The sequence below is a fragment of the Oppia nitens genome, unplaced genomic scaffold (assembly GCF_028296485.1).
Source record: "Oppia nitens isolate AA-2021 unplaced genomic scaffold, nextdenovo-longstitch-racon4-pilon3 scaffold1_pilon_pilon_pilon, whole genome shotgun sequence".
Classification (NCBI taxonomy): domain Eukaryota; kingdom Metazoa; phylum Arthropoda; class Arachnida; order Sarcoptiformes; family Oppiidae; genus Oppia; species Oppia nitens.
Genome location: NW_026533199.1, coordinates 5,641,854 through 5,664,221, shown reverse-complemented (window position 1 = coordinate 5,664,221; position 22,368 = coordinate 5,641,854). Strand labels below are relative to the sequence as shown.

Sequence of the window (22,368 nt, the reverse complement as noted above, 5' to 3'; positions counted from 1 at the left end):
TGCATTTGACTGTCAGTCAGTCGCCTCTCATTTATTAAGCTTATGGAGAGAAAGATTTAGTTAACATAACTATTCAATGTTTGATACAACACTCCAATGCTGTGTGGAGTCTGCAAAACATCACCAAAAAGTTGTTGGACTTAACTAAAGGTATAAATTGGTCGCATAAATGAATCAAACGATTGAACATTTATAAGACGTTGTGTTGCCTTCACATGAAATAGTGGTTCAAAAGTTGGAAAACTTGTTTCTCTTGTCTTTTACTCTCATTGCTTGTCATAGCTTAAGGGCCAACACTTTTTGAGCTCAAACTTGGGATTCATTACATTTGCCATACCTTTGCATTGTTTGAACTGTAAATTATGATCAGTTTTTATGATTAAATTGATTCAAACAATGGAAGAAGAACTCAAATGTCCCGTTTGTAAGAACTTCTTCGTGAATCCCATTTTAATGCCCTGTTATCACACTCTATGCCTTACTTGTGCTCTAAGTATTCAACAGTCAGTTAATGTCAATCAACACAATAACTCTTCTAATAATTGCAATAATAATAATAATATAAATCCTATGACCATATCATCGCCTACCAATGCTTCTACATATATAGTGACCGCTACTGTCCATCAAAGTGATGAAAACGTTCACATCAATAGTATTATCGGTGATATCAGTGCCACTTGTAGTACATCTGGTAGTGAGATAAGTGATGCCGACAAAGTCAGTCTCTTAAGTGAGACCGACTCAGGAGTTATTTGCAATTCCCGACCTAACAGTTATGTGGGAACACCTAATATTCAGGGCATACTATTTCCACCATTTATACAAACGGTAAATTCAATATCGTTGACTTGTCCGGTATGTCACAAATTAATTTATCTCAATGATAACGGGGCCACCAATTTACCAAAAAACAGGACAATGCAGGCAATTGTAGACAAGTATTGTGACACAAATAACTTTACCACCGAATGCCAACTGTGCGAATCAAATCCTAAAGAGGCATCAGTTATGTGTGAACAATGCGAGATCTATTATTGTGACACTTGTCGTGACCGATGTCATCCTCAAAGAGGTCCATTGGCTGCACATAAACTCATTGCCGCACATCTCACTAAAAATATATCAAAAACTAAAAGCAAAGAATCTGCCATTAAATGCATCGATCATTCGGACAGTTGTCTCGAAAAGTTCTGCATTAACTGTAAAATTCCGATCTGTAATACCTGTGCTCAAGAAAACCGCCATTTAAGTCATGATATTCAATCTTTGGCTACGATATGCAAAGTACTCAAAGTAAGTCATTTGTTTCTCACATGAAATTTGTTGAAAAATCTATTGTTAATATAAGATTACAGTATATATTGATAGTATTAAACAGTATTAACCGATTTATCAATTCATATAAAATACTACATATATAAATGTACAAACAATAATACAACATATGATACGATCTGATAATTGTATAAATTCACAAAAAGTGATAACAAAATGTAAACTGTTTGGCATTTTCCCAATTATTATAATTATGTGCTTTCAAAGCGCGTCTAACCTCTCATCTAATTATAGAAAATTCCTTAATTCTTGTAAAACATTTTTTCAGAGAAAATAAATTTAAAGAATAGTAGGGAATGTTGTGAACAACAAAACACAAAGTTTCCACAAATTAGTCATTCAATGAGTTGTTATCTCAAGAGTTTCGCTAAATTAAGAGTTTTGTTTTATTAGGATATACTGTATGTGTTGAACTGAATTTCAAGTATTGTTTATTTGTTTTTAAGTCTAATTCATATTATCGGCGATTACTTTGATTCACAAATCCATTAAATTGCAAATCAAGTATTATAAAAGTCATGCACTGATTGCTTTAAAAGTTGTTTTGTTAGACACATGTGTGACATCTTTAATAATCGTTATATAAACTTATGTATTGATATCTTTGATGGCGAATGTGTCCACAGACCTGATCTTCAAACGCTTCAAATATCTGTCAAAAGACATTCATTCATCAAATAATCGTTTTTTTCATAACATTTTTGTCTTCCTATTGCACTCAAAGCTAAAATATTTTTTATATTAGTATAAAATATAGTACCGTATATACCATTTATAATACATACGTTAAAAAATTCTAAACATTGTCATAAAATCGATAAATTATTTCTTCTATTTAAACATCATTTTACCGGTCGGACACATGAATTATCGGTTATTAAAAATATTTTTATAATGCTATTCCTATCAAATATATACTGTAATTGAAAATATTTTAATATTATATAATTGAAAATTATTATATAAATAAAAAATCTTGTATTAGATTTATATTTATTTTATACCGTATATAATATAAAATGCATTTTTAAAAGCATATGCATTAATAAAAATAATAGAAAAAATGCTTCAATTTGTTGTCTACTTCTATATTATTGCAAATTCTAGGATGAATTGACTGAAACTTTGTTCGTGAAGTGAATAAATGCCATAAATATATGTCTCAACAATTTATTTGTTTATAAACTTTTCCTATCTGTTAGTCAAATATAGTATAACCAGTAAAAGCATTCAATTTATTTATATTTTGTAGGAATCGGAGTCAGAACTGAGATATTTATATTATATAGAGTTAGAGTTGTGTTGTGTTTGCCATCATTTGCAAGACTTGACTCCCAGTGCCTGTCAGTCATATAGACATACAGTGAGAGTACTCTCCCGACAATTAAATTCCTTTACCATATCTTTTGCAAAAAATATTGTAAATAATCAAAACTTATTCCCAAACTTGTTGTGAATCTCAATATAGCATCAGTTGTTGTCCTAAAACACATCTATAGAGTTATGGTTTTTATTATATAGTATTAGTTTATATGTAGTGTCAGATCATATTTTGGCACAGACTCTGGTGAAGACATAATTTTAAATGAAAAAAATGTGTAAAACATTGACAACAAAAAAGCAAATTCAAGCAAATTCTTCATAAATCTTGATATCTCTTGTGATGTGTAAATAGAGAGCCAGTTGTCTTCGTTAGACTTGATTTTGATTTATACTAAATGTCGACAAATTCATTAAAATAAGTCATCTTTTGTTAGTCTTTAGATCCTTTTCTTTACTTTCGAGACTAACAATCATTTTTACAAATCATTTGACTATCATTTGTTAAGTCATACAAACTATTAATACTATTTTTCCAACATTTCTATATTGTCTTCATTATAGTCTTTATAAATTTATTGTATTCATCAACTTATAGCACGTGGATGTGTGTGTGTATTGTCTGTAGACTACAGTGTAGAGTCGTCTAACTATTTGTACAATTCATATAATTTATAATTTAAACACTGAGAAACTTATTTACATAATTTTTAGAATAAGACATATTTTATAATTAATAGAAAATTATGGTTACAATTTAAATGATTAATTTAAAAATAAAAATACAATCTTAATTATATTGTAACGGGTTTAATTTTTACCATGGATGTTTTATTTAAATATAAGTTCAATATAATAGACAGCTTCTGTATGTTTGGTGAGTTTAGTTTTATGTTATGTTTAATATAAAGTCTATTCAAATAATGTTTGAAATGTAAGCTTTGAAGTCCTGCTGTTTCTCTGAACGGACACAAAACAGATTCGTTTGCTTTATATTAAAAGCATAACATCTCTGTCTGTTTGAGCCATTCCTCCCACTCCTAGACAGCCCTCTCCCCAGTTCTCCCCTTTCATAACAATCATAAACTTATCGCTCCATTACTTCTACTATTTTACACAATTTTAACTCACGTTTAGATTATATTATAACTTATAATTTATAAGCTATTCAAACATCCCATAAGTTAAATTAAATTGTGTTACATTTCATTGAATTTTCTCCATTTTTACACAAATATTAAACATTAGTTTTTTTGTACTTTACATTTAAAGTTTAAAATGCATTTTTACTTTGTCTATAAATGGTTGAGTACTTTGAAATGTAATTCAACATATTATATAAAAAATAAAAACTACTTAATTACTGCTGAAAACAAGTAATTACATTAATTTTTTATAACTACTATTACTGTATTATCAGTTTCTTAATCTAACAAATGTTTAAATGAAATGAAATAATGTTGATAAAAGTAAGTGCTATAAAGCTATTACATAAGCTTTAAACTTACAATTTTACAAAACATACATAAAATTGTGAAATAATTTATTAGTAGTTCACATCTGGCATACCTTTGCTTAACAGCTGTTTTAGTATTACTATTATATAAGTTTACAATTTTTAAGCCGAGTTGTTGTTGAAAGTTTAAAATTCAAATCAATGTTTTGCTTATATGTTTTTATGTACAATATATTTAATTTAATACATGTTTTAAAAATAGGTTTCTATAATTTGTAAATAAAATATATATTGAAAAATCATTGTATACTGAATACAATGTATGGTATAAATGTAGTAATTTGAAAACAATATCAATTTTATAGAAAACAGTTAAATTGTAAGATATTTTAAAAAGATTTGTCAAATATTGTTATATTTATATTATAATTAATGACTATTTTGCTAATAAAAGATTTTAAATTGAAGAAACAATATAATTAAGTTTGAATGCAATAATAAAAAGTTTGGATAATTATGTAATTATTTAATTGAGTCAACAAATAATACTGTAGTCTTATGAAAGTTATATCTCTTTAAAAAAAAGTAATTCATTGGACAGTAATTACAAGAGAAGTGTTGCCCATTTGGTCGATACTGTCAATGATGTCAATAGTGAATCGCATATCAGTTAACAAGACTTTTGTTGACACAAGAAAAAGAGGCCTTTTGTTGACTAATGTGACGATCAATTGGGTGAACGCCCTCTTCATATGAGACCATATTCTGTGATCATTACATCACTGATCACTGATTAGCCATTTTCTTAAGCTTTTCTGCTTCTGACACAACATTCAGATAAATTAAGATAACCTTTAATACTAAGACATCATTAGTCAAGTGAAGACACATATCATATGAGTTTTAACATTCATTTGTTGATTGTTAAGACTAAAAGCAAATCTCCATTAATTGTGGTCTAATTAATGGTTTGATATTTAATACAATGTTAACTAATAATGAACTAATAATTTATTTGATTCAAAATTATTTACATTATTATTATTATTATTTACTTTTATATTTTTTTGTAATCTTATCAATAAAAGTACAAACTATATAATAATTAGAGATAATCTTCTTAGAGAAACCGTACTCTTAAACAAAGTAAAAGTTAATTTGAGTCTCGAAAATGCTATTAAAAATGTCTTTAAATATTTGGTCACCAATTGGATTACCCAATGATTTACTATAATATAACTTATATCTTAGCATTACTTTACAAATATATACGTAATTAGTTAATTTGGTCACTTAGATTACAAGATATTTATTGTGTATTATAATATCAATTGGTAATATTGTAATAACTAAAAAGTAAAAATATAGTTTGTTTTCTATATATTGGAATTATTGTTGACTTTTTATAATTTTTCAATTATTTACATTTGTTTAATATTAGACTCGTGTTTAATATGAAAATTTATATATTCTGTCTGAGTTTGTTGTCTTTATATTTTAAATAAACTATATTTTATTTAATGCATTTTGTTTGTTGTATTTAATATAATACAGTATTTAAATTTCAATTACTTATACAGTATAATTATATAAACATAATTTATAGTCTATAAGTGTCGCTTTTATTTCTTTATATAAAAAATATGAATATTAAGTTTACTACTATTTAATAAGTCACATATAATTTTTATTTGACACCAAAGTATTAAAATATTAAAATTAATTAAATATATCGTATATAATATGTCTACATTGAATTTATCAATAATCTTCGTATAAAATATTTAAATAATAACACAATACTTTTTTAAATATCTATAAAAATAAAATTTAATATTAAACATCAAATATTAAAATAGAATTTAAACATTTTTAATATTTTTAAATATTTTTGTTATACATTTGAAACTTTTATATTAATATTGAAATGTTAGTCAACATCAATGGTTTAGAGTAAAGCATATGTTTGTCTCAAATGTTTATCAGACAATATTGTTTGTATTCAGTGATTGTACGGTAATATAACTTTTACAGTAACTGATACTTGACGTCTACTTTACTTTAAATTTTGTTGTTTTTAAATATTTTATATTTAAATATAATTTAGTTAAGGGGTCAATAAACGTTTTGGTTGAGTTATGACAATAATTATTACTATTTGTTGCTGTTTTTATTAAAGTGTTTTTATATTATACTGTAATAGTATAAAAATAATTGTAATGAATATTTAAAATAATAATATTCAAACAAACTTTCAAAAAGTTTTGTTTTCTGGAATGTTTATATATGTCTGTCTGTCTGTCTGTCTGTCTGTCTGTCTGCCGCATTTCACTTACGAATTTTATAATTCTAACTTCAAATTCAGTTAGAACATCAGGTGATCAGAATCAAAAATGACCTATCTCATTATTAACATAGACAAAATGGCGGCCAAGTATTAAAAATAGTAAATTAAAAAATTTAACTTAAAATGCATACAAAGCTTTAAAATGTAGAATCAGATTATCTCAGGAATTCAAAGAATAAACTTTAAAAATCAATCAATATTTTTAAAATTTTGATTGGTTTGAGTTTAATAATGCATTTGTGGTATAGGATATAAAGTAACATATTTTTATTATATTATGTCATATACTGTATAGATGTCATATGCAATACATATTTTAGTTATAATAAAATTAATGGTTATTAGCAATGATTTTTTTTGTTATAATAGTACTTATATAGAGTTGTTTATTGTACTCATCTAAAACTCATCTAAATCTAATGATTATTTTTAATAAATATTTTATGACATAAGAAATTTATGGTTTTCAATATTTTCATGTTATATGATAAATACAAACAATATTGCATATCATATAATATTTTATAAAATTAAGTAATTTACGCCATTAAAGTTTGGTTCTAGACAATGCTTTCTAGCATTCTCAACTACTTTTATAAAAAGTTTCTTTCAATTGTTAGTAAATATATTTTTCATATAGTATGAAATCTATATGGTTATGTAACCAATAAGTTAATTTTGCATTTGATTATTATTTTAATATACCTGAAATACTATGTTACATATACTGTATATGATTATAATTAATCATTATCATTACTATATTATATATATATACCGTATTTCTAGATTAAACTAAAATACAAGTACTGTATTACATAACAAGCATTAGTTTATTTAGTATATTATCAAAAGTATTGCTAATGATAACTATAGCAAATGATTATAATTATTGTTATTAAAGTATTTGTGAGTCTAATATTGAAATGATATAAGTTTTGTCTAACAATATCTATAATAAACATAATGATTATTAATGTCATATCAATGATTGAATTGATGTTTGAAAGGAAGTATTAATCGTATGGATTGTTGAGAATGTGTTCAGTCGTGTGTATGAAAGGGCACATCAAATGTGATAAATGACTGATAGCTGTTGTTGTGGACACTTAAAGACAATCGCTTGTAAATGACTAGTAATTCCCTAATCCAACCACTCTTTATGTCTGTCCACTTGATTATCATAAACTTATTTCAGATATAACATTCATTTATGACAATAACAGAGCAAACACTGTTATATGTGCTGTCATTTTACGACCACATTATAAAAACAGTCTTTTTTCATATATTAACTTTAATTCAATGGTTCAATCAGTGATAAACAACATATCGATTGATTCACAAACATTACCTAATATATACTACTGTACTAACTCTCATGAGTGAATCATTCATATAATATAATAGTCGATTTTAAGGCCATTACTTTTTTGGGAAATAATATGTGATATATGACTATATGAGGGGTTGTTTTATCTTATATTCCATAATTCGGATATTTTCTATCATTGATGAAACAACTTTGAAAATTATAAGCCATTCAATAAAAATTTCCCCAAAGGTTTGTCACACATAACTCTGCGATAAGATATCTCTAATTTCCTGACGGTCTCCACACCGACTCATCTCTAATAACCCCACAAATTGCCAAAAAAACTCATATTTTTATTTTACCTAAAAATACATTTGAATTATTTTTATGATTATGAACCACCTAACATATTATATTTAATCTATATGTTATGTAATTTATATTTTTATATGTCTCAATGATAACAAATGTTATTATAAGGTATAAAACTAATTTTAGACATTTAGAAAAATTTTTAAAAATGTTGAATCTATAGAAAATAATTTTATAAAATCTAACAATTTAATATATTATATAAATAAACCAGTGATTTGTAATTAACAATTTGCAAAATATGGTTACATTCAATAATATTTATTACTGTATTAGGATATTAAATAAATATATATTAATGAAATATACTTATTTTAGTAATAATAAGAATAATTGAAATATTTTAGATAATAATTTTCTCATTGCATAAATTAAGAAAATAGATGTCAACATTTAATATTATTTACTGACTTAAATTTTTAATATTAAATATATTGTATTATATGTCATATAATCAACATATATTTAATATGATATATATTCATATTGAATAATTCATAATTGTTTTTATGAATATATTATCTATAATTAAATTTTTGTGGAATTTAAGAAAATATTAAAGAATTCAATTTTTATTTAATGATTTTTACAAAACATACGGCTTATGTTAAGCCATCAGATGTGCAAATGTTAATTATTTTATTTAGTTAAGACTAAATTTAATGAAATTAATAGAAACAAAAATTTGTTTTTTATAATTATAATCAAAATAAACATAAATATAGGAATAGGAAACATCAATAATTAGATGAAATAGTATATAAACAGAATAGTCAAACAAAAAAGTAAAATTTATTTACGCTAATCAATCAGATAAATAAAAATAGTGTATATATATTAATTCAAGTAAATAGTTATTTAATTTAATAGAGTAATTAAAATTTTTAACATATTAGAAAAACTCATGAATTTTTTTATTTGGTATCAAGTAATCAAGTAATGGTATCATAAATACAACAAAAATATTTATTTATTTTATAATTTAAAAAAACTGATTTTAGTTTTAAGAATTAAACCAGTTAAGAATGCTAGAAAGCATTATCAGAAAAAAAACTTTGACGGCATAAAATATTATCTTCGCCAATTAATTGTCAGTTGATTTAAGTCATATAATCAAATGACTCGGTATGACAAAATATACTCAATTATAGTCATGTCGGGTATCAAATGATTCAGTATGACAAAATATACTCAACCATAGTCATCTTGGGTATCAAATGATTCAGTATGACAAAATATACTCAACCATAGTCATCTTGGGTATCAAATGATTCAGTATGACAAAACATACTCAATTAGAGTCATGTAGGGTATCAAATGATTCAGTATGACAAAATATACTCAACAATAGTCATGTTGGGTATTAAATGATCCAGTATGACAAAATATACTCAACCATAGTCATGTTGGGTATCAAATGATTCAGTATGACAAAATATACTCAACCATAGTCATCTTGGGTATCAAATGATTCAGTATGACAAAACATACTCAATTAGAGTCATGTAGGGTATCAAATGATTCAGTATGACAAAATATACTCAACAATAGTCATGTTGGGTATTAAATGATTCAGTATGACAAAATATACTCAACCATAGTCATCTTGGGTATCAAATGATTCAGTATGACAAAATATACACAATTATAGTCATGTCGGGTATCAAATGATTCAGTATGACAAAATATACCCAATTATAATCATGTTTCAATTATAGTCATGTTGGGTATCAAATGATTCAGTATGACAAAATATACTCAACCATAGTCATGTTGGGTATCAAATGATTTAGTATAACAAAATATACTCAATTATAGTCATGTCGGGTATCAAATATTTCAGTGCCAAAATAATACTTTTGCAACCATATTTTATAAATATAAAAATAATTTTGAGCTATTATCTTATTTTTGATGCTCTATAAAATTCTAATCTTTAAAATTTGAATAAAATTTTCTATTTTTTTGCCGCCATTTTTGAAAAATTATAAAAATAATTTTGAGCTCTTATTTCTTATTTTTGATGCTCTATACCTATGCAATTCTAAAAGTTAAAATTTTTACTTAAAATTTTTTACTTAGGCCGCCATTTTCTCTGTTCCCGATGAGATATCAAAATTTTAATGCATATTTCTTATGCTTGTTTTTGATACTTTATTCAAATCTATACTTTAAAAAAATTTTCTTAAAATTTTCTTTACTTTGGCCGCCATTTTTTCTATGTTCCCGAAGAGATATCAAAATTTTGATGCTACTTTTCCATACATTATTAGTAGTCCTCTAACCGAATCTGAAGTCAGAATTTCAAAATTCGCAAAAAAATTGCTACAGACACACACACAGACTCAAAAAGCCATTATAGATTTCAGTAAACAAAACTTTTCAAGTTTTTTTTTGATAATTTGTACATTGAGTTTTACAAATGAGTTTAACATTAAATTTATTGTTTAATTAGCTAAAAATATTTTCATATATTATTATAAGTTTTAAAAATAGTTGAATAATTAATTTTTATATCTGCAAAAACCCAGAAAACATCTGCTTTTCAAATATCGAATCTATTGTGTATAATGTCTACTCTGTATATACCGGTATATAACACAATAATAACAGTGACAGTCATTTATTGACCAAATTTTTGAACATTTATTACTTTGACAAAACTTATATGACTTATTACAAACTAATACTAATATTTATAGTTTTTTGTTTGACAAACAAGACTATATATATATATAATCTATTGTATATTTGATAATATGATAAAATATAATCTATTTTTGGTTAAAACATTTGGTTTGATATATTGACAAAAAAAATGATTGTCTGATAGGCACGCAATCACTTCTTTTCGTTAATTTGTGTCATTATTTGCAATGTTATGTACTTATAATAAATACACTGAGTTTGCAATAATTTTACACAAAAAAAATCTATTTAATTTTTATTTATTAAATCGATTTTTTTTGTATAATTATAATAATACACATAAATTACATTTTATACAATTTGAATTTTTATTTGTTTAAAATTTTCCATTTATATACATTGTATTTATCAATCGATTATATATATATACATTTATTTATTTAAAATGATTTACTTTATTAAAATTTAGTTTCTACTGACATTTAACCGAATTGTTGTCGATTTAATATCTGTAAAAATAACAATAGTTGCTATGTATCTGAAACGTGTATTTTATATTGAATATCGTTATGCATTTGAATATAATATATATTTTTATAGCATAATAAATAACAAAACATGATTTACAAGTAGTTTAATGTGAAGGCATGCAAACACTGGTCGACTCTTATATAATAAAGTGATGTTTAGCAATGTATTCAAACCAACACTAATATTAATTGCTTTTAGGATTACAATACATGCATTGAATGCACCGGTAGATCACTAGTGAAAGCACTACTGAAATGTTTTGTTATTAATGTTATTATACATACTGTAGTTATTATTGTTATTACACAACACTTAATATTGGTTTCATTTTTTCACAAAAATATATTAAGAAAGGTATTTGCATTCTTTTGCATCACTTTTGACGTTATTTCAAACATTTGTTATTATTTGGTATTTATTTAAACTACAAGTAAATTGTGTGACTATTAATCGATAACTATATATATATACTAAAGATGTTCTCTCTCTCTCTCTCTCTCTCTCTCTCTCTCTCTCTCTCTCTCTCTCTCTCTCTCTCTATTTCTCTATCTTTCTCTTTGTCCTTCTCTATCTTTTTATCTATTTTTAAGTTTATAGCATAACAGACAAAACATACTCATTTGCTCATATATTTATGCACTCAAATGATATTATTTTTTGTGTGCATTAAATTTATTGCTTTGAAATATGTATTATAGCAAGTGATATAATAATAATAGCAGTCATATAATATAAAATATGCATAACATTTAATACTCTGGAATTGCATTGTATTTAATACATTATAATGCAATATAATATGAATACTTATCTATAATGACTAATAAAGTAATATACGATATCTATTATGTATAGCATATTATTTATAATATTAATCAATGAATTTTATACTATTATAGATTATACTATACATTACAGGTTTTAAAAAATGTCTGCAAATATAGTAATATTTCAATGAATCGATTAATGAATTATTATTTCATATAATTTTATTTGTTTTAAAGATATCAAGCGTTAAGTATTTGTTAGTTGCTATTATTAAAGTTTTATAATTCAAAATATTTAATATTATATCAGCTCCTTATTTGTTTATTAATTTTTTTTATTCTCATATTAAGTTTTTTGTTTGATTTTTTTAGTGAAATTTATTATTTAATTGACTTTTTTAATAGTGATTATTTTGACATTATTTTTAGTTAAATATTCAGTAGAGGGTGTAATTTTGACATCGTTATAATAATAATAATAATAATAATAATAATAATAATAATAATAATAATAATGAGATTTGGGAGCAAATAAATGAGTAGTTTATCTCTAAGAGCATAAAACGCTTCATTTCCTATCATTATTCATATAATCTTAGTCTTACAGAAATAAACTCACAATACTATTGGATAAAATACAATATTTTTCACAACTTACCAAACTTTTCTTATATTTTATATTAAAATTTACAATATTTAACATTTATTATATTCTCATTTTATTTAATATATAACTTAATTTTAATCAATTGTCTATGAAATATAAATGCAAAATACATTTATGTAAATTATTATTCTGCAATTTATTTTATTATAAAATGACTTTAAATGTATTTTAATGCATATTAATTAAGTTGAAAATAATAAGTTATATTAACAATGAGTAATTTGATAAAAATTATTGTTAAATCAGTAATTGTACATAATTAACTTTTAGTGTATCTGCTTTAATATCTTATTTATATTTTATGTAATTTAAAATCATATTTTACTTTTGCTCTAATATTAATTAACAGATTAACTTTTAATATAATAAATAACTTACATGTGATTTTTTAAAAATTACATAATATAGACATTAATTTTAATTTTAATAATACATAAATATAAAATGCATGTTAACAAAATTCAGACTTATAGTATTGACAACAAATTTTTAAAATAAATTTTTTAAAATTATTATAAAATTCAAATATTTACAAATACTGTATAACATAAACATAATTTATATTAAAATTGAATCATTTATAATATAATTTAATGTACAGTAAAATATATTTATCACACTGTACTGTATATGATATTATCTGTATTTATTTAATTCAAAAGTTCATATTCTATACATACTATAACAAAATGATTCAAAATATCAGTAGGACTTAGAAGTGTTTCTCTCAATAATACATTATTATAATAATAATAATATTTACAATAACATGTAAACAGTGGTAATAATACTTCAATTATGAATCCTATATATGACTCAATTGGATAAAAGCTTTCAAAGACGATAACACAATACCTAAATGAATGTTGAAATTTGAAATGTTTTATATATTAGTTATATGGATGTTATGTGCCGATCATTGCTTCTCTCTCTCTCTCTCTCTCTCTCTCTCTCTCTCTCTCTCTCTCTCTCTCTCTTTCTGTCCTTTATTTGGTCTCATTTTTCATTGTATTACATTTCATTCACATTAAATTTAATGGTAGACCCTATTCATTGAATATAAGAATAATATTTTGTTTCATTTCACTGAAAAGTTATACTTAAATACTTAAGTAACTTAATATATAATAAAAATATTTTTAGATGATTTTATTTTACATAGTTTATAAGTTACATTGAAGATTTATATGATAAATATACAAATAAATATATATTAATATTCAGTATCATATATTCTAATTAAAAAAAGTTAGCTTAACTTACATTTTTTTTGATAACAATTATATAATGGACACTACTGTAGTGTTTTGTTGACCACTTGAAGCACTTACTGTATATTATACCGATATATCAGTATATACTGTAGTCTAACAGTGTATTTGTGTAGAAAAAACATATAAATGGTCAGCGAAATAATGGACATAATTTAATTGTTGTCAAAATGTGTTAAGCTTTACTAATTTTAATTATAGAAATATATAAAAATATTATAAAAGTTTCACATATAAGCTCTAAAAAAGCAAAAAAATCATTTATTATTTCAAATTCAACACATTTACAGTACTATTAAATATAATATCACTATTTAACTAAACAATAGTAATGAAAATATGTAGTACTGTATGACAATACTCTGAACTCCGATTTATTTTACTTATAATCACTTTTATAATAATTATTTTAGTTAATGTATAATTTATTAATAGATTTCATTGAAAATATTGTTTTTTAATGTTTTGTTTTCACTTAATGTAACTTTATGTATAAATATTGATATTTTCTAGTCTACAAAAACATTCAATATTATTATGTACTGAAATACAGTATATATCTTATATAATAATAATGAATAGCAAAACAATAAACAAAATCTTTGATTTGAACAAACATTGGTAACAATGGCAACAAATCTATGATTATATCTCTGAAGCATTTGAGAGCCGGTATCTGAAGAAAAGTCATAAGAGATGTCTGAAACCAACAAATCTATTATTTCCATATCTAATACATTCCTAAATGTTTGACTAAATTGTTTCCATTGCTTCCTCTCATACTATTTGACTAAACATACTATTAATCAATTGAAATAATGAATTATATGCTTACACGCAATACTTACAGTATATATTAGTAATACATAATGCCATATAATAATATCATTTGCTCGCAAACACGTTAACATCGATCTAATCCCTCATTTGAATTTTGTTTACATATATTATAATTTTGGTGTTACTCAGGAAATAAATTTAATAAAACATTATTAGAGCACAAATTTCTTAATTTAATAAATTTTTCATAAAATATAATTACATTTTGTATTTTACAGACAGATTTGTCACAAAATCTTCATTCGTTGTCTGAGAAGGCAAAGACTGCCACAGAATTTATTCAACGACTCAAAGGAATCACAGAAAAGGCAAATGTGAGTCAAAAATGCATTCATTGTTTGATTTAAATATTTTTTTATTATATAACAACAATATTATTATGTTAATTAATTTTATTATATTTAAATCTAGTTTTATATTATAATTGAAATGTAGAGATGCTATAAATTTATTTATGCAAAATATATAGATTTTGAAGCAATTTGTCTTTGAGTAAAAAAAAAGTTTTAGACTATTTTGCACACAAAACACATAATATAATATTTGATATAAAGACAGATTGTATTTGAAATTTCTATATTCTATTAGCTCTATCTCTTTATTACTTCTATATTTTCCATTGCTTTTTATAGTTATAAATGCAGTCATGTATACATAAACACATTCAATATCTGGCATAAAATCGTTGCCAATATATAAAGATATATTTTGTATATAAACTATATATTGTATGTATAAGTGAGGTAAAGATAGAAAAGCAGTGTTTATTTTCAATGGGAATAATTCCGAATAAACCACTCTTATGTGTCTCAACACTAGTATTATGTGATATTATGTTAGTATTTCTCAGTTTTAAGACTAGTATTGGTTGATCGCATCCTTTATTCATTGATAAGAAATACTAGATTTAAGAAAAAATATAATCCATTCTATCATTACTTTAAAAATATTATACTATATTTTAGTTATTTTTATTATATTTAGTATTTTATTTTATGTTAACTTAATCGACATATTATAATTAATATCAATAATGAAGCTTTTAATGAATTTTAAAAAATCTATTAAAAAGTATTTATACTGTATTTATATTTAAAAACAGGAAAATAGTTTAAACTTTGAAACCGAGATTACTTCTCAATGCGATAATCTGATCGCTACTATTAAAGCAAGAAAACAGCAATTATTACAATTCGGACGCAAAGAGAAAGAATATAAATTAAGGATTTTAAGAGATCAGGTGTTGTCGTGTACCACAAAACTACAGCAAACCACAGGACTCATCCAGTTTTGCATTGAAGCCCTTAAAGACACCGATTGCATGAGTTATTTGCAGGTAAAATATTTTGCTATTATTATAATGACAACAAAAAATGATTAATTATATTTATATACAGATTGGATCTTCACTGATAAGTCGTGTATCCAATGTTGAGATGACGTGGCATAAAGATATGAATACAGCTCCCTGGGTATCACCAGAGTTTGATTTGACACTTGACTGTCAACCGGTCCTCTTAGCCATTGAACAGTTGAATTTCTCTCAAATGAAACGTATGTCAGCTTTCAATTCAATTTTGCTTTCATTTCAATCAATATATAGTAATACTGGTCACTGAGTCAATACAATGTCAACGATGTATTGTACAGTATATATACTCTATGATAGTATTATATCAATAGTTTGGATTAGTTTCCCATTTCATTAAAATTTGATTATTTTATGTAATACTTTTACATAGAGTATATTATATATGGACTCACGTTTCCATAGTATTATTATAATATCTTCAATAATATATTATTTCAATTTCTGATTTGTCATTTTCATTGTTTTATCAAATGTGAATATAATTTAGAGTTAGTAGTAGTGTTGGCAAAAAAGAGAAATTTATAAAATAATAGAGAAATTTCTAGAAAGTTTCTAAAAGAAATTTCTATTTATGGGATCCCCATGGTTAATTTTGTTTTCTCGATATTTGTTATCTTTAACATTGTTTTTATAAGTAATATTTAAATATTATTAATAGTATTTTAATTATTAATTAAAGTAAAAAATTTATTTATTTAATTATATTAAACTATGATATAATAAAATGGTGAATAAAATTTTACAAAACTGATTATTATTAAAGAATTATAATTATTTATATAGGTATCCCATTTGTATAATATAATATTATACAGTAATCTACATTATATAGTATAATATTATATGTATAGTATTATATGTCTCATTAATATATTTATAGTTTTACAATATCTATAGATATGGGGATCCCATAGTATAACAAAAAAGTTAAATTTCTATAGAAATTTATTCCTGAGAAACTTTCTAGAAACTTTCTCAGGGAAATTTATTAGAAACTTTCTATTTGCCCATCTCTAGTTAGTAGTAATAAGTATTATTTTATTATTAATTCAATTTAAACATGATTATGTTAATTTAGTTAGTTGTATAATACTTGTATTTTATTTTATCACTAATAAACAAAAATTTCTAAGATATACAAAGATATACAGTACGGTACATATTATTGTATATTATTTGAGTTTATTTTGATAACTAATATTGAATTGCAATGTTTAAATAGTGACACTTGAATGCATTTAATGAAATTAGCTAATATGTCATTTGAACATCTCATCCAACATCCCATCCAATTAGTTGTAAGGCTTGTAAACTTATAATTAGATGATTTGATACATTCAAGAGTTGATTCAAAATGTCAGTTGAAGTTATTTACTAAATAAAGCCAACTATAATACTGACAAACAATTAATTGAAAGAGAATTTAATAATTATATTAAATTTATTTTATTTGATTGATGTAATTAAATGACTGAATCTGTGTGTCGGCTAAATGAGACACTCCGACCGTTATTTAGGTCATACCCGTTGATAGAGTAATAAATAGTAGTCATATATATTTAGTCATTTTGTTTTTGCTATCGTATTAATAGTAATCCGTTTGGTGTTAGTGTAGGACTCGTCACAAACTTTACGATTGAAGACACGATTAGTTGAGTCAATGCATCCCTTAATCACACATTTATTTGTTGAGATATTTTCACATCAATTACTTTACTATTACTATTGCTTAACTATACCTCATATTACAGTATTATATAGTAGTGACTGTCCTTTACTCGAATGCCACTTCACTGCACAACACTTTCTGCACTTTAATTCTCTATTTGTTTGACAAATATATGACTATTTGAATACAACTGAAAGTAAATGTGTTTTTAGGTATACAAGCAATTGATATATGTTTCCGATAGTGATTATATGTAATCATTTAATCATATGTTTAACTTAAATATAATTATAGAGGTTTTTAAAGTGAAACAAAATAAGAGAAAAACAATAAAATGTTCATTTAATAAATGATATGCAAAGGGGGAGTGTATTAACAATTGGCTGTTCGCTCGTTAATATTTTTTGTTCATTTAGTTTTTATTCATTATAATACAATATAATACAGAATAATATATACTATATTTAACAAATTTGTTAATAATTTTTCGATGGCTAACAAAATATTTATAAACATTAAGTAAACACTTATAAGTTTACTTAGTATAGTTAGTTAGTATTTAATAATATTAGTGCAATAAATTATTTAGTTTCTCATTTATGACTCTCAATATTTTCTAACATTATATTTAATAATAGTAGTTAGATTGTTAATAATTATATCAGTAAATATATGCTACTAATTTTATAACCACAGTGATTAAATTATTTTATTACAATTTGATTTTAATATAGGTTTGAAATATTAAGCCGCATATACTAATGTTTGATAATTTAATATGTCATTACTAATAATGATTATAAGTAATCTAATGAATTTTAATTATTTAATTGACTTTATTTAACAATAATTTTTATTCTTTACTGATGTTTTTGTTTCAAACACTTATAATAAATTAAAATTGATATATTAATGTAATGTATTTAATAAACACAAATAAGCTTGCTTATTATTTAAAAAATATAGTGATTGCAACACATATAATACGGATATAAACTGACACACATAACATATATACATATAATTAAAATCAGATCATTAGCACAGCCTCTGATGAATGACTTGGTTTTATACAATGTTATATTAATACAATTACTAATGGGATTCAATAATAAGTTATATTAGTATTCAACACCATTTGCACTGACCATTACTTTGTAAAAATTAATGATTAAAACAGATTATAAAATAATGGATTCCATTAAATACAGTTTTATTATATTAGATGTGCCTTTCAACAAATAAAACATATATCAAACATTCAATCGATATTAATATTTAATTTTTATGCAATATTAACAATGATTTTATTTGATAAAATCCATAATAATATAAATCTGAAACTATTTATAGTGTTAATGATAAAATTGTTTTGTAATTGTTTATAAATCTTCAATTTGTTAAATTGTTTACTTGACAGCACCTGGACCTCCAATTCTGATACCTGACGAGTGTTTATCAGAAAACAATGGTATAACAGTGTCGTGGCAGCCACACCCGTCCAGTTTTATTGAGGCATTCATACTAGAACTGGATGACGGAAACAATGGTGCCTTTAGAGTAAGTCTTTATTTTAACTGTAAATCTCTTTATAAAAGTTTTGATTACTATAGCCTTGAATTGTAAAAAATATACTAAGATTTCAAGTAATTTAATGCTAGGAATTAGTATTTAAATCTGTATTTGTATTATATTTGAGTGAATTTGACTGAAATGCAACCCAAGTGTTGATGTCTCTCGGGATTCAACCGATGCTAACATTGATTTTGTTTTGCATTTCCAACTAAAGCCATATATTCTACAGACAGTAGTGTTGGAGTAAAATAAACGCAAATACTATAGATTTTAATGTATAGCCAAAAACTACCGACAACTTTCATACATACAACTACTGTAGGCCTACTGTTCCTTCAATATGTTTAATGAAACACAACATCTCTTCACAAAGTGTGACGCATTCATTGAAAGCCATTGAAAATCACCTAATTTTGCATATACTCTATGACTCACCTCCCGGAGCAGTGTTTAGTAATGTTGTTTTTAGTTGAATTGCCATTTCTACTATACATCACATTACAGACAGTACAATGTTGTCCAACATTTATTATTTTTAGGCGCCAACAGTCTCTCTCCTCTCACTCTCTTTACCACCAATTCATAGCTGATATTTCCTGAGTCTGTTATGTCTGTTATAAGAAGCATAAGTGTCTCTCATATACTGATATGATTGTTGTTACAGCCGTTAAACTCATACAGTAGTGATTTCCCTCAAATATAAGGCATAATACATCAAACTATAGCTTATTATGTCTAAAATTTATAGATAAGTTGCCAATAAAATGATAGACTGAATTGGATGCTGTTATTAAAATTAAAATTATATGATATTTAGTTCATTTTATATAATATATTTTGTCTGCCTTTAAGCTGAAATGGTTTGCCATTCATAGAGATGATAGGTTTTGATTGTATACTCGCGGGACGTATTGTCGTTCACCACATACTATCCCTATCAGAGAGTGAGTCTCTATTGAAAGCTGTGTTCATCTATTTTCATATCAATACATTTGCATACATCTCAACATTAAAGCCAACTTTTTAATGTAATAAAAGAAAAAAGTCATTTACTTTTTTTTATTTATTCACACAGTTTGTGCTATTTTAAAAATATCATATTTATTATTAATATATATAAATAACTACAGTATATATATTTAATATAATTTATATATATATATATATATATACTAATTTATATTAAAGGCACAACATTGCCTAATATTTTAATAACTTATTGCATAATGACTCGATTGTATTAAATTAGATTTTTCAGTCACAGTACAGTATATAAAATTTTACGGTATTATATGATATGAAATATACACATATGTATGCATTAGTACTGTATATAAATTAAACTTATAAGCATTTGTTAGTTTTACACTAAATAGAAATTATTGATTTGTATGAATAATAAAATATAATAAAATTATAAAGTTTGTCAAAATATTTTATTTAACATTGATTTTATAATTATTTATGATTAAGTATAGTATATACAGTATATATATATTTATCAATTATATAATTAAGGATATATAAGATATAAACTTATTGATATTATTTATGTATATCATATGAATTATTAACAGTTATTAATATAATAATAGGAAGTATATTGTGGTAAAGAGACCATATGTACAGTCGATGGACTTCATTTCAATTCAATTTATCGGATTCGGGTTAAAGCATATAATACTAGTGGAGAAGGCGTTTATAGTGATGTCATATCACTTCAGACAACAGATGGTAAGTATATTAAAAAATATATAACGTTATCATCAATTGATTGTCGATATGTTTAGTCGCGTGGTTTACATTGGATCCATTGTCAGCTCATTCAGATATTGTCATCTCCAATGAAAACCATACGTTTACGTGTGATAGTTATGAACACAGAGTTGTTTTGGCAAACATTGCATTTTCACGAGGAGTTCATTACTGGGAAATAACTGTTGATAGATATCTGAATAATGCAGACATAGCTTTAGGTATCGCAAGGATTGACGTCTCAAAAGATAAAATGCTTGGTATTTATTGATCATTATTTTTGTTACAATACTTAACTTTTATACTGTATTTTATAACATAAGATGTTTTTATATTTGTGTGATTAGGTTGTGATTGTAAAGGTTGGAGTATGTATATCGACAACAAGAGATCATGGTTTTTACACTCAGACAGACATGACAGCCGATCTGATGGTGGTATTGGTGTCGGCAGTGTTATCGGTATTTTGCTAAACATGGAAACCAATGAATTGTCATTTTATGTCAACGACGAGCTACAGTCGGGAATAGCTTTTTCGGATCTTAAGGGTGTCTTTTACCCGGCTTTTAGTCTCAACAGAAACGTCACAATAACTGTCACGACTGGCATTGAACCGCCAATCAGTAGCGGATCCAACAGTGCCAATGAAAGCGAGTCCAGTGATGCAGAAAATAAGAGAATCAATTGAATCATTCATTCAATTGGTTATAATGTTTTATATAAATAATGCAACAAATATTTCTATTAAATATTGATACTAAAGCTAGTCTTTATTAGATGTATTACTTATATTAATAATGTATAACATTTGTTAAATTATATATGAATTGATGATATATATGAAGTAATTGACAACATATCATATTTATTGCTACAACTATATTATACCAAAATTTAATTATCAATTTACTAAACAAATTTTAATTATAATTTTTTTTAATTTATGTATTCATTTATATAATCATAACTTTTACATTTAGAAGTAAACTTTGATTTTATTTTAACGTGTAAAATGTGAATATAATTCAATGTAAATATATATTTATAATATATCAAATAAATTACTGTATAATATAATAAAATTACATATTTAAGATTAGATGCAGTAAAGTGTAATCTTATAT

The 22,368-nt window shown here is 24.3% G+C and overlaps 1 protein-coding gene across 1 annotated transcript; it reads left to right on the top strand.

The window, feature by feature from the left end:
• Positions 1 to 52: 52 nt before the first annotated feature.
• On the top strand, positions 53 to 21,932 carry LOC128966385 (E3 ubiquitin-protein ligase TRIM9-like). Its single transcript, XM_054313233.1, has 8 exons — positions 53 to 1,296; positions 15,092 to 15,187; positions 15,976 to 16,209; positions 16,271 to 16,427; positions 19,335 to 19,474; positions 21,085 to 21,223; positions 21,280 to 21,504; positions 21,592 to 21,932. The coding sequence occupies exons 1-8, from the start codon at positions 376 to 378 to the stop codon at positions 21,930 to 21,932; spliced, it is 2,253 nt and encodes a 750-aa protein (XP_054169208.1). The 5' UTR covers positions 53 to 375.
• The last annotated feature ends 436 nt before the right edge of the window (positions 21,933 to 22,368 follow it).

What these genes read in the sequence shown, in the direction of transcription:
- LOC128966385 (XM_054313233.1), top strand. Translation starts at nt 376, where the DNA reads ATGATTAAATTGATTCAAACAATGGAAGAAGAACTCAAATGTCCCGTT. An exon ending in CGATATGCAAAGTACTCAAA is followed by an intron (nt 1,297 to 15,091) that starts GTAAGTCATTTG and finishes TGTATTTTACAG; the next exon opens with ACAGATTTGTCACAAAATCT. An exon ending in CTCAAAAGATAAAATGCTTG is followed by an intron (nt 21,505 to 21,591) that starts GTATTTATTGAT and finishes TTGTGTGATTAG; the next exon opens with GTTGTGATTGTAAAGGTTGG.